At 39.1% G+C, this 13,016-nt stretch overlaps 1 protein-coding gene across 1 annotated transcript in view; it reads right to left on the minus strand.

Annotated features, from left to right (window-relative positions):
• COL24A1 (collagen type XXIV alpha 1 chain) overlaps positions 1-13,016 on the minus strand; it is a 115,856-nt gene that overhangs the window by 27,923 nt on the left and 74,917 nt on the right. The window contains exons 29-37 of the mRNA XM_041421831.1: positions 8,032-8,085; positions 7,732-7,776; positions 7,572-7,616; positions 6,431-6,484; positions 3,528-3,581; positions 2,464-2,517; positions 2,191-2,244; positions 897-950; positions 230-337 (exon numbers count right to left, since the gene is read on the minus strand). Of these exons, the coding sequence (XP_041277765.1) occupies positions 230-337; positions 897-950; positions 2,191-2,244; positions 2,464-2,517; positions 3,528-3,581; positions 6,431-6,484; positions 7,572-7,616; positions 7,732-7,776; positions 8,032-8,085 (522 nt within the window). The remainder of the gene's footprint in view (positions 1-229; positions 338-896; positions 951-2,190; positions 2,245-2,463; positions 2,518-3,527; positions 3,582-6,430; positions 6,485-7,571; positions 7,617-7,731; positions 7,777-8,031; positions 8,086-13,016) is intronic.

Genomic DNA, 13,016 nt, shown 5'->3' on the forward strand with positions numbered 1-13,016 from the left:
ACAGATGTTGAGGAATCACTGTTTGCCAAGAGGTCCCATATTTAAGATAGGAAAAGCATTTGTCTCCTCTCTCTACCAATCCTGAACCACATTGGAAGCTTATTTAAATACGGTCATCTCTAATTACATAGCAAACCAGGAAAATAAAAAATAAAGGAAGAAAGAAAAATGAACTTTGTTTACTAAAAGCAAACAAACAAGAAGTCCATTTCAACCAGAAAACACTTACAGGAATTCCCATTAGGCCAGGTTCACCAGGGGGCCCAGCAATTCCTGGTAATCCCATCTCTCCTTTCTCACCGCCTTCTCCAACAAGTCCCTGGTCTCCAGGGTCTCCCTAAAACACAGCAAAAAACCCCCAAAAATCCCTTAGTCAACCTGCTGCTACAGAATTATTTGTTCATAGGGAATTCTGGACCTCTGAGTTTGAAAAAAAAGCACACTGAAACTGATGTGAACCTTACCAGTCACATTCAGATCAGGCTTTCTATCCCATTCCTACACTCCTCCAGCCACATTTTGCCTCATCCATCACCAAGTATCTGAGGTTGCTCTCCATGACATCCCCTGTCGTGGCACCTGCCACAGTCCCTGGCACAGCACTGACCTGGTCTGTGGAGCAGAGCAGCCTTGGGCTTGCTTCCTCCAGCACTTTAGTCACCACAGACAAAGACTGCACTCAGGTAAAGCTTGCTTTTCTTTGTCAAGCCATTCAGCTCTGCAGCCCTTGCAAGCTAGACATGTACCCAAAAGATACAGAAAAGCCTGTGCTTTACAGGACCTCCTATGTTAAAACTAAGGCTCAGCTGATCTGGTGCTGACCTAGGATAAAAAGGGAGATTTGGGTCCATAGACCAATTAAAGTACTTTACATCTGCTGCAAAAATTTAATGTACCTTTGGGCCATCTTTTCCTTGAACACCATCTTCTCCTGGAGGCCCTGGTTCACCCTTATAGAAAGAAACAGTTGAAAAAGTTATTGTCTGTATTTCTTGACTAGTTTTATACATGCTTATTATATTTTGGATAACTTTTAGTTGCTGTTATGGTTTATTTATCTTCAGTGTCACAGCCCATGAATATCCAATGCAAGAAAACATAAAAGATGATCAGCATTAGAAAAATGAGGCAAAACTATGCCCATATAACCCTGGAGATTTAGACAGTGGCACTGAGATTTTGTTTGGATTCAGAACATATAATTACAGTAACCTCAAAAAATATACCTGTTCTGTCCTGAAACTTCCATGTTTATGTGGATAACTACTATATTGGTATGTTTACTGTAGGGCCATTTACCATTAGAAATATTTCAACATTATAATCACAGAATCATCAAGGTTGAAAGAAAGCTTCAAGACCATTGAGTCCAACCATCAGCCCAGCACCACCATAATCATATTCCCAAGTGCTACACCCAGATGCCTCCCAAACACTTCAAGAGACAGACTCCACCACCTCCCATGGCAACTTACTCCAATGCCTAACCACTCTTTCGGTGAAGATTTTACTGCTAAAGGTTCCAATGTGAACCTCTCCTGGAACAACTTAAGGCCATTCATTCATTCATTCATTTGTTACCTGGCAAAAGAGACTGACCCCCACCTCACTACAGCCTCCTTTCAAGTAGTTATAGAGGGAAATGAGCCTCCTTTTCTTCAGGTTAAACAACCCCTGCTCTCTCAACTGTTTCTCAAAATGTGTGCTTCAGCAGCTCCATTGCCCTTTTCTGAATGTGCTCCAGCACCTCAATGTCCTCTTTTGAAATGAGACCCAGAACTGGACACAAAGCTCAAGGTGCACCTTCACCGGTGCCAAGTACAGGGAAACAATTCACTGCCCTGCTCGCCACACCATTTCTGACACAGGCCAGGAGGCCATGTGCCTTCTTGGCCATCTGGGCACAGCTGGCTCATGTTCAGGTGCTGTTGACCAGAATCTCCAAGTCCCTTTCTCCTGAGCAGCTCTTAAGCCACCCTTCCTGAGTCAATACTCTTTCTACCTTGCCACAATATTACACTGGGGTTTTTTTTGGTTTTTTTTTTTTTTTGGGGTTTTTTTTTTTTTTTAAAGAAGCTATCAGAAAATAGCTTTTTATTGAATTCTTCTGTTAAATCAAGATTTCTCAACCTGCACTTCATTCGTAACATACTTCTCTATTGTGGAAGAAGATTTGTATCCACAGCTTACCCTCAAACCTTGGTCACCTGGTTCTCCAGCTTTCCCAGCAGGTCCAATGTCTCCCTGGGATATCACAAGAAAAATAATTCAATTTTAAAGGGCAATATCCGTAACAATGACAGGGTTTACAGCTGATGGAGTCATCACGATAATAACGGTATTTCTTAATGGTCTGTTTCCTGTATCACTGTCTACTTGGCTAATGAATCAGATCTCTCTGATTTTCTTTAATGAGAATTTGAAAATATAAACATCTTGCGTGAGAATAATTTCAACATTTACCTTTGTGCCTGGTTCCCCCTGCAGACCAGGTTCTCCCTCAGGGCCAGGAGATCCCTGCATGGTACAAGAGCTACTGTTACATGATCACTAGTAATAATTTTGCAACATCTAAATAATACACCCAAAACTGAAGCAGAAGAATGGCCTGAGACACTGGGAAAGATGAAGGTCTGAGAAATCAAATCAAGACAACACAGTTCTTTGTTCTTTCTAGAGCCAAACAGAAAAGAAATGAGGGTATAGAAGGAGTTCAGGAAATACAGTGTGGGTGAGGATCATATTGAAGACTCAGCAGTACCACTAAGCCTGTACCTTTCACCATAAATTACTGCTGAGCAAGCATCTATCTTCTGAAAATCTGACTGACAACTTCAGCTCTGTTTAGGCTTGGAGCCAAGTGGACACAGCCTTTGGAGAACTAAACCCTTTTTGGAGGCCTCAGCCCCTAATGAGTTGAAGATATCAGACTGCTTTTTGCAAAGTTTAATATAAACCTTTTCTTAGTAGCTAGTCAGAAGTCTGGACTCTGGGTGACTGAGGAAGAACATTTCTTTGAATAAGCCAAATCCCTACTGCTCTGAGTGAGCTCATCCCTCAGTTACTTCATTACAAATGTGGCTAATACATTCTGTCACTTTTCTCTCAATGAAATATTAAAAATAAAGCAAAAAACAAAAGCATAAGTGAGCAAGAAGGCTTTCTACAGCTGCTTTCCTTTATCTACAAATTGAAAGAACATATGATTAATGGTGTTTTACTGCTAACTGCAAGGAGAAGAGTGCTTTCAAAAAAATTGTTTGCTCAATTAAACATTCACCTTCTATGACAAATGTCATAACTGTGTTCTCAAAGACAGCGCTTACAACAGAACAAGCTACTTATTTTAGACATTCTTTGGTAACAGCTTTAAGTAAGAGTCTCTGAGTAGCTCATGATATTTAAGTCATCCAATTTTTTTAATTTAAAAGATTTTTTTATAAACATTGTCCAGGATTAGTCAGTTGTTTGAGTATTTGTTGCTTATATAGCAATCACTTATTGCTATATAAGTGATTAAATCTCACCTCAAAACCCGTTTCTCCAATAGGGCCAGCATCCCCTGGTTGTCCTCTTGGACCCTGGCATTAAACAAGATTTTGGATGCATTATTCAATTAACATTAAATTACATTGTAGAGTGTACAATTTGTCTCTTCACAAGTCTTCTAACTGGAATAAAGAATTGTATTTCATTGTCTTTCCTCCTGAATCCAACAGTGTATCCAAGCCCCATGATGGCATACAGTACCATCCCTGATGCACTGAAATAACAGATCTCGAATAATAGCACAGATGTCTTTTCTTTTAGATCAAAAATAAATTATTATCTGAACTAAGCTCTTCTCTTGACTAGCTGAGACTTTGTTTAATTAAGGTTTGTTAGACTGTCTGGTTTGCTTTGTGGAAAAGCCTGCAGTCTGGTATGGAATTAACAGAAAACAACTACTTCACCATGGACAGAGCAGTCACTGAGGCATGACAGACTAAAGGCTGGAGCCTTCTTAGTAATATTGGTAACTGTAGCATAAGCATTTTATGATAAGCCTTACATGTAAGGAGTAGATTTACTGCTGTAACATCCAGGGATCATTTTCCAAAGAGCCATGTTCAAATTCTCTGCACATGTAAGATCTGAGCTCACAGAGCAGGATTTGTGTGCTGGGGAGCAGAAGCTGCCTGTAACAGTTTAAAGCTGGTTCTACAGCCACCATGAATGTATGTCCAGACAAATCAGCTCTCTGCATGGAACCAATCCTTGAACTTCAAGGAAGTTCATATCTATTTATCCCTTTGGGACTCATCTGTGTCTAAACACATTCTAAATTCAAAACATTTTCTTGATCTACAGTTCTTATGTAAAGGAAAGATGCTGCTTCTATTTTATGACAGAAGCCTTTTAAACAAATATTTACTCTTATTTTGTTTCACTTCCTCTTACAGATTCTGCATATGGTTTTCCTCCTCCTGATGACCTGTGAATATTCTCTTCCCTTGTAAAAACAATGTAAATTGCATCTTACTGACAGAATTCTGGCAGATGCATCTATTTTGCATTTTATCTTCATTTAAATATGAACAACTAAAACTGCAGTTACATCCCTTCGATAATTCACTTTGTCCTAAACTAAGTTAGTTGATTTTTATTTGCAGAAACTCCATGAAATTCCACTAGGCAAGCGTCACAAAGCTTCAGTTTGCTTCACAAATCAAGTATTTCTTCGTATTACCATGGAGATAAGGCTGCTGGATCAGTAATGTATCTTTCTCCCAAGACTTTCTGAAGCCAGAATTTTATAGCAGTATTGGAACTCCTTTTAACCATTCACATCAGGAAACTTGCAAAGGATTTTACTGAGATGTCTCGCCAGTAGATAAAGTTTGAGTGCAATTTAGAGCAATCCCGTTAATACAAATGGTTCTAATTGCTCATATTTCTCTGCTCCTCCACCAACAATTAGGGTTTTTCCTATGTGTAGAACTAGTGACAGGGCCAGAAAAGCTCAGCAGCTGGCTTTCACATAGTGGCTATCTGACAGAGGATGAAATCAAGCTGCTTGGATAGGCAGCTAAAAAAAAGAGCCGTGCGTTTCGTTGCGCAACATCTTCTGTCATTTTATCACTTCCTTACAGCTCCACAGACCTTCTTCTGAAGACATTTCACTCTTTCAGCACTTGAAAGAAAAGATACCCTCTTCACAGAGTAAGTTTTTTCTTCTGACAGTGAATATGTAGTTTCTATGATGGTGAGCACAAGAGAAATGTAGGCTGCACAAGAGTAGACCAGGTAAGGCAGACAGGCATGATATTGATAGGAAAATTCAGACTTGGCCAGAAAATGGCAGGAATTTGACATATAAACCTTTCATTGTAAAGCTCACAGATGTTGCAACATGAAGATATAATAAACTAAAGAGATGAAGTAACAGGAATCCAGTGATAACTCCTGGAAAAACACATTTTTTGTGAAAGATTTTGCCATTCCTACAGGTTGGGAGCTCAAGTTAAATATGCAATTCTACCCTAAAGAAAATTTGTTGGGGTTTTTCTAGCCCTCAAAATGTGCAATTACTTTCTGTAAGCATGGAGTTGTAGAAATAATATTATAAAAAATACTAAAACACAAATAATACTAAAATTAATACAATTTTTATCAGCACTTCACTTTCGAGATTTAAATTAACTATGTGAAATTTACTGTGCAAAATTACTTTCCAGAAGCAATGTAAACACACAATTTTTGACAACTCTATTAGATTTCTGCACCAGAAAATGGGAGCCTTCTCTCAAATCCTACTTAGCATATATTCTTTTACTGTATTTACATAATCTGATTTACCCCCAGAGATGGTGCTGCAATACTATTCACAGCTATATCTTGCAGTTCAGTGCATATATTTGCTGCAGGTTCTGCCTTATCTTCTGTAACAATATTGGCCACATGAAAGTGAGCGTGGCTTTGACACAGTAACAAGAATCCATCCAGCAGAGGAATGTCTGAGGTTTATTATAGCAGTCTCTTCTTGAAAATTTAACCTGCCAAACAGATGTGGTTCCTGAACAACAATCCTAATATTTGCCTAAAAAACCACCACTAAAGTATTGCCACATACATTTACCTAATACATAACACAGATTTCCAGCTCAGTGTGGTGTAAATTCACATGACACTGTGGTCTATGCTCTGTTATGTTCTCTTATGTTGTGCCCCCCTTACTACAGAGCTTCCCAACAACATCAACAGGTCTCTGTGAACAAGTTACAATAAGCAAGGGAGGCAGACTCCAGCTCTGCAGCTTTGGAGCAATCACCCCACAATTCCTGCCTAACCACAGCTGGCAATACTGCATCTCAGTAAAATGGAGCTTGAGTTGTAAGGAAGCTTGTGTAATACATGGAAAAACTTGGAATAGGCATAAGGATCAACTTACTGGCTCTCCCATTGGTCCTCTGTCTCCTGTGGCTCCTGGAGGCCCAAGCAAACCCTGGAAGATTAAAACAAAATTAAAAAAAATCACTGGAAAGAAGCCCCTTCATATTCTGAGCACAGCCACTTCCTCTCTTGTGCTTGCTCACACAGTAACTAACACAGAAACACCCATGAAATATGTGCAGCCTTTTTTTCTGGTTGACATGCATTGACATGTCACTGGCTTCTGTGGCAGGTGAGGAGGTCCTGAGTAAGTCATTCCTCAGTTTTTTACATACAAATGAATCTCAGGTGAACCACCATTTACCAGTTCATTGTAATGCTCCTTAGATCCACGTGCTGCTTGTATGCCCAAACTGCCCTAGGGGCTGTAATTTAGATAATCAGGAAGGTTCACAGCACACTTTCCTCTCTGTTCAACCTTTCTCATAGCATTTCTTTTTCACACTGTCTTCTAGAAACTGCAGCTGTAAGAGTAATAGATCTGTATTCTGTACTTTGCAATAAATGTGCTATTTCACATCATTTCAGCCTAATGAGGTTTTGCTTCATTTATTTCTGTGTATATGAGTACATCTAAAAGTTCTAGTGAAATGAAGAGGAAATGAAAACCCCTTGTGTCAAGTGTGAGAAGCAAGAAGCTCCTAAATCTGAGCAGAAAAGGCAAGAGAAGTATGGTGACAACCAACATTTTCAGTTTCAACTGCAGAACAAAATCACCACCATTACTGCTTTGCTTTTGTTTTTCTGCTTCTCTTTGTTGAAAATCCAGTACAATTTGGACTCACTGATAACCTGCTTTGTAAAAAAAGCCTCAAATAGAACACATTAGATTTCCATTCCAAAAAGCACTAAAAGAAAGCATTTTCTCCTATACATGATATTCATTTACCACATTTCTACATTTATCCCTACATTGATAACACACATCTACCCCAAATTCTATCCAAGAATTATTGTTCTACATTACAAAGACTTTCATTCTTAAAACTGCACTTCTGTCCCTGGTTCATGGATAAATGCAAACTGTCAGAGCTTTCCAGCTGCCCTGAAATAGATAAACTTCCTCAGACCCAAGTGTCAAAGTATGAGATTTTCTGGATTTTTTTTTTGGTAGAAGTACTAGCGAATTTCATACTCACAAGTGCACCCTGATCTCCTCTTTCTCCTGGATTTCCAGCTTTACCCTGGTTAAAGAGAAATACCAAAAGACAATGCTGGTTCCAAGCAACTCCCAAACACAGCTCAGAAATCAGAGTTACTGTGTTAAAGCTTACTGGAAGCACTGGCTCCAATACTTACAATGAGCCCAGGAACTCCTTTCTTTCCTGGATCACCTCTTTCTCCCTGACAAATAACAAACATACATTTTCTTGATAAGCTGCATACAGTTACTGTGAGTTTAAATGCTGGGTAACTACAGAAAATGCCGCAAAATACCTGGAAAAGCCAGAAATTTGCAACTCTCTTGGATTAAATGGAAATCACTGGCTTCTGCCATGATGGGCTGGAGGGTTTTTTTTTTCTTTTTCTTTTGTTTACTTTTCTCTTTTATGGTCTACCTCAGTGTTTTATATAGTACTGAGCAATGCAAAGACTCACCTTGACACCTTCTGTTCCCAGCTCTCCTGGAGGACCATCGAGACCTCTTGGCCCCTGAATATTGAACAAATGAGTTGGAATACTAATTATGCATTATTTTTGCTTGTCATTAAGGAGATGTTACATAAGCTTTAGGAGAGGGGAAACATTTTGTTATCAGGAAAACCAATTCTCATTGTGTGAAATAAAGCTTCAAAGAATAAAATAAGTTTCTGGTTTGTTGAATTATGAACTTAAGAAGAAAGATTTTTTCAAAAGTATGTAAACAAAACATTCAGTGTCTCTGTGGAAGCCAGATGGCAGGCTGATATTTTCTGCTCTTTTTTAATCCATCTTGTACTTGTGCAACAGACATGAATTTAGAGGGACTTAGATGATCACTGGATATACAGAGTGCTTGCTTTTGAGCACATTATAAAATGTATATGCAAAAATTAATCTTGCTAGTAAGACTCTAAAAAAAGCAGATAAAATTCTTCCACTAGTAAATCACTTTGAGGAAAGATTAGAAGAAATTTATAATTGTGAACTATTGTGCTCTATTGTTAGACTAAAATGTTTTTGTAAATTAATATTTATAAGCAATAGATGAACAAAGATAACATGTTATATTATTGTAGCATAATATAGCAAATACCTATTGCCAAAAGATTCAGAGTTTTATTATTTAAGATTGGTAATCTAAATCCATTAGCTTACAAGCAAATGAAAAATCCCTAAATACATCATGAGCAAAATGGAAAATAAGATTTTATCCATGCTGGCTTAGGAAGTTATTCCCATAATTCTAAAAACTGTGACTGTTTAGGTATGGAACATTAAATTAAAACCAGTTAATAATAACTTAAAACTAATGACCACTTCAAAGGAAGAGCTAGATAAGTATCAAGACAGGCTCTTTACAGCAGGGTGCATTGGGAGGATGAGAGACAAGAGCTTTCCTGGTGGCATTTGAGCTGGGCTGGCATCAGAAGGAGTTAGTGCACTACTATGGCAGTGCCTAGAGGAAAATAATCTCCATTTCTATGGTGAATTTCTGAGTTGCAGACAACCTGACATCTTGGGTCATGGTTTACAGTGAAGGGCATCCAGTCATGACTGATTTTCAGTTGTAAGACTGTTCTAAATGATAATAATAGGGGCTTGTAAAATGACTTTGTTGGAAGCACATCTGAGTTAATTTAGTTTACTTTCCCTGCAAAAATTATCAGTGACTTCCATATCTCTCTTGAATATTTTGAGAAAAAACATACCAGAATTTGTTCTCTCTGACTCAGACTCACTGATTGATATCAAAGCCTCACTTGCAACCTCTCTCTTTTCTCTGGAGCAGAAGTGAAAATGGCTGATTGGTAACTCAGGAACTGTGTGTATCCAGAATCATTTAGGCTTTTCTCCTGAAATGAAAACCTCTCAGCAACAGGCCTTTCCTGTGAGCTGATATAGAACTACAACCCCTGGCAAAGCCAGAAATATCCCATGAGAACTCATCTGTCATCATTTCAGCACTGCCACTTCTGGCCAGCACAAAGGAGCACAGAAAGCATAGGAAAAGGGAAAAGGGAGAGCTGAATGAAATACTCTGTAGCTTGGGACACAGCTTTTGTGAGGCAATCCTTGGGCTAGTCTGGCCACCGTTTTTGTTTTGGTGCAAGCCAGGACTCAGCAATTACAGGCATTTTTTTGGGCTAGAGAGGAAAAGAGGCTACAGAAGACAACACTGAGCTGCCACATGGCACTCAGTGTGAAAGGTCCCAAACCAAATAATACCCAAGTCTATGGAAGAAAACCTGTGACTTCAGTGCCCTCAGAGATTAGAAACAAAAGGCTAGTGGTGTTTTCAAAGGTGAAGGAGGCTTTTATAAAAACAGTTATATTTGGACTCCTGTTAAGATTATGCAATTGGGTAACTCAATTGTTGAATTACTATATAGCATAATTGAAAAGAAAGCTAAACAAATTGATCCAATTAATTTCAGGTCACTGCTCTTCACTTTTTTTCTGTCACTGCTATCTGTAATACAGATATCAGTTGTGATGAAAATTCAAAGCAGATTTAGCAGGTTTATTGTTCCCTGATCTGAAATATCTCAAAGAACAGGAGGATAAGAGACAAGAAGAAGCTGAGATGGATTGAGGACAGGTCATTCAGCCCTGGGGGTAGAAGGGACAGAAGCTCAAGACCCGTGGAGGAACCACCTCCAGCAACACAAGGAAGGGGGAAATTGAGAGCATAAAGTTAAGCAATTGCAGGGTAGTTTTAGATTTTCTCAGACTTTTTAGATATGTGATCTATCATTTCTCTTTGTGCATTCTCCACAGGGCTGACCAGAGGACAGAATCTCAACATTAAATATTCAAGGAAGAAAAAGAACATGTTTCCATTTTACAGATTTGTGTAATAAGGAATTGTCTTTCTAGGTTTCATCTTCTATCATTCAGAATTTCAGATAAATTCTTTCAACACTTCTGACATAATTTTAATCATAAAGAGGATCATAGCTTGAGAAACAGGCCTGCACAAGATTCTTAGTCCCTGTTATGCACATTACACACCACAACCCTTCTGGCACTCACACAGATCTCCATTTCAGTGGAGTTCACCTTGGCAGCCCATGACAACTGATCTGATCACTAACAGTTAAGCAAAAAAGTCTACCATTTAAAACACCAACTTTCTACTATATAACTTTGAATTGAAAGCAAAGTAACAGAAAGCAACATGATGCTCTGGGCCATGCCTTCCTTTAGCCAGCCACAGAACAAAGGGCAGGAATCCAAGGGAAAGGCAATTTAATATCCTGACAAAAGCACACAATAACATTCCTATAAATAGTATGGTGTGACTCCTTATTGGCACAGATGAATTGGATGGTACAATTTCTTACTAGAGCTAGTACAGAATGAGATATACTTGATTTGCCTGCTGTTATTTAAATTAGGTTCCAAGAGAGCTAAGGAGAGAGGCTGCCAAATTATTGCTACTGCTTTTTTCTTTGGCATGTGTACAGCTCTGTTTCCAAAATGGAACATTTTACATTGAAAACTCTAGAATGATAATCTGAGAAAAAGTTCATCTAAGAAGGTAAAAAGCACAAATTAACTATTTTTATTCTTTCTCATCCTGTCTCCCAAATACCAGAAGGGCAGAAATAACACAAACACAATATATAGTACTTCTCTTTTTTGGTGGCTGACATGGAAGAATATTAGAAAACTACATCAATTTACTCTCACTTCCTTCAAACAACTGAGAGAGATAAACATTCAGCTATCAATGAAGCACACTGGACACTTGTTTCACAAGTGCACACAGTTTGCTATGTTCCATATTCCCTGTGAGAAATATGAAAGATATCACTCATTAAAACCAAGCCCAGATGTCCTCAGGCAGCTGAGGTTCTTCATGCCAGTACAGATACCACTAACCAGGCACAACCCTACTGGCTGCTAGGAACTGGCTGCTGCTGCCTGACCCCAAATTTACATCAGTTCACTGTGTCATTTATCTGTATTTTCAAGTACAAATTTCATGATCTGCATTCCAGGAAAGAGCAGAAAAACTACTTCTTTTGAGCTTTAAAATACCAAATGCCAATCTGAAGAATATTAAATGCCAAGAATTTTAGCACCTCTTGGGAATTTAGCTTAGGTCTGACTTATGAAATGAATTTAATGATACAGAATCTCTTCCTCTCAAACTAGGAGCTACAGTTGTGTTAGTCCAAGATTATGGTATGGACTGAAAGCAGTCTCTGACATTGTAGTTTACGTCACACACTAGCAAACAAAGACAATGAAAGATCATGCAACAACAAGTTCATGGCTGCTTACGCTGCCAGGCTTCCAGACCAATGCATTTGTTCCCTCTGGTCATGGAAAGCAATTCTTTCTCCTACATATTGATACTCTCACCCTCAGTGTCATTCTGCCATTGAAGTATCTACAAAATTATGCTCTCCCTCTGTGTTTTCATGAGATTAAAAAATAAAAGAGACTAAAAAATAAAGTGTAATAAACCTTTCACATTATTCTAGCCAAGTGCATTGAGTCCCAGGCATGACCTGAGGAAGCTGTGCCAGGGCTGTGCTCAGTGGCATATTCCCTGACATCCCAAGGCTGAGATACTCCACAGCCTTCCAGGCAGCCTGCCTTCAGCTGGCCAGAGCTCCGGGGTGTACAGAGAGTGAACAGCTGGATACTCTCACACAGAAGTAAGCGCTGGCTAATCCTGGATGCAAAACCATTGCTGAAAGGTCCAGAATTTATGAAGTGAAGGAATTCTATTCTGTGACAGTGCACAAGTAGAGGGTCAGTGCTTCTAAGACTTCTCACAGATTCCAGCTGTGAAGACAGAGTACGTTCTTGTTTCCATAGACAATGAAGGGAAATTTCCATATGATTCCATTTAACTTCTGTATCTGACTGTGGTATGCATTTTCTGAGGCCTTCCACACAGAGCTCTGGGTTCTGACACTTCTCTTTCTGAATCCAGAGATGACAAACCCCAGGTTTCAGGGCATCTCAGATATTTTCCGTATATGAGATTCCACTTTTGGTCTGATATTTTGATCTTGAGAGCAGATAAAATTCTCAGTGGCTTCAGTGGGAGTTTATTCTCAGAGCCTGAGGACCTGGGTCTGTTCTGAGACCCTCTTTCATGAGACATTCCCAGTCACGCTGGCTAGAGGCAAAGGCATAAACCACAATTCCAAAACTGGACTTTCACAGAGTTTGGGATATTTGGGATTTATTTTGAGTGATCTTTAATTATAAGCACTGTGCTCCATGATGTGCTGCCAAAATCACAGAGACATATTTATCAGGGATAAATGGAGCTGTGAAGACACACTGGTCCAGCCACTGGTATGAGCTGTACAAGTCTCTTAGGAATCACAGACATGCTGTCAATCTGGTAGGGGAGGTGAGAGACACTTCGCTAATGTGGGCTTTGGATCAGTGTTTTGTGTGCAGTGAAAAAATGG

This window comes from Onychostruthus taczanowskii, unplaced genomic scaffold, assembly GCF_017590055.1.
Source record: "Onychostruthus taczanowskii isolate IOZ18803 unplaced genomic scaffold, ASM1759005v1 scaffold7, whole genome shotgun sequence".
Taxonomy (NCBI): Eukaryota; Metazoa; Chordata; class Aves; order Passeriformes; family Passeridae; genus Onychostruthus; species Onychostruthus taczanowskii.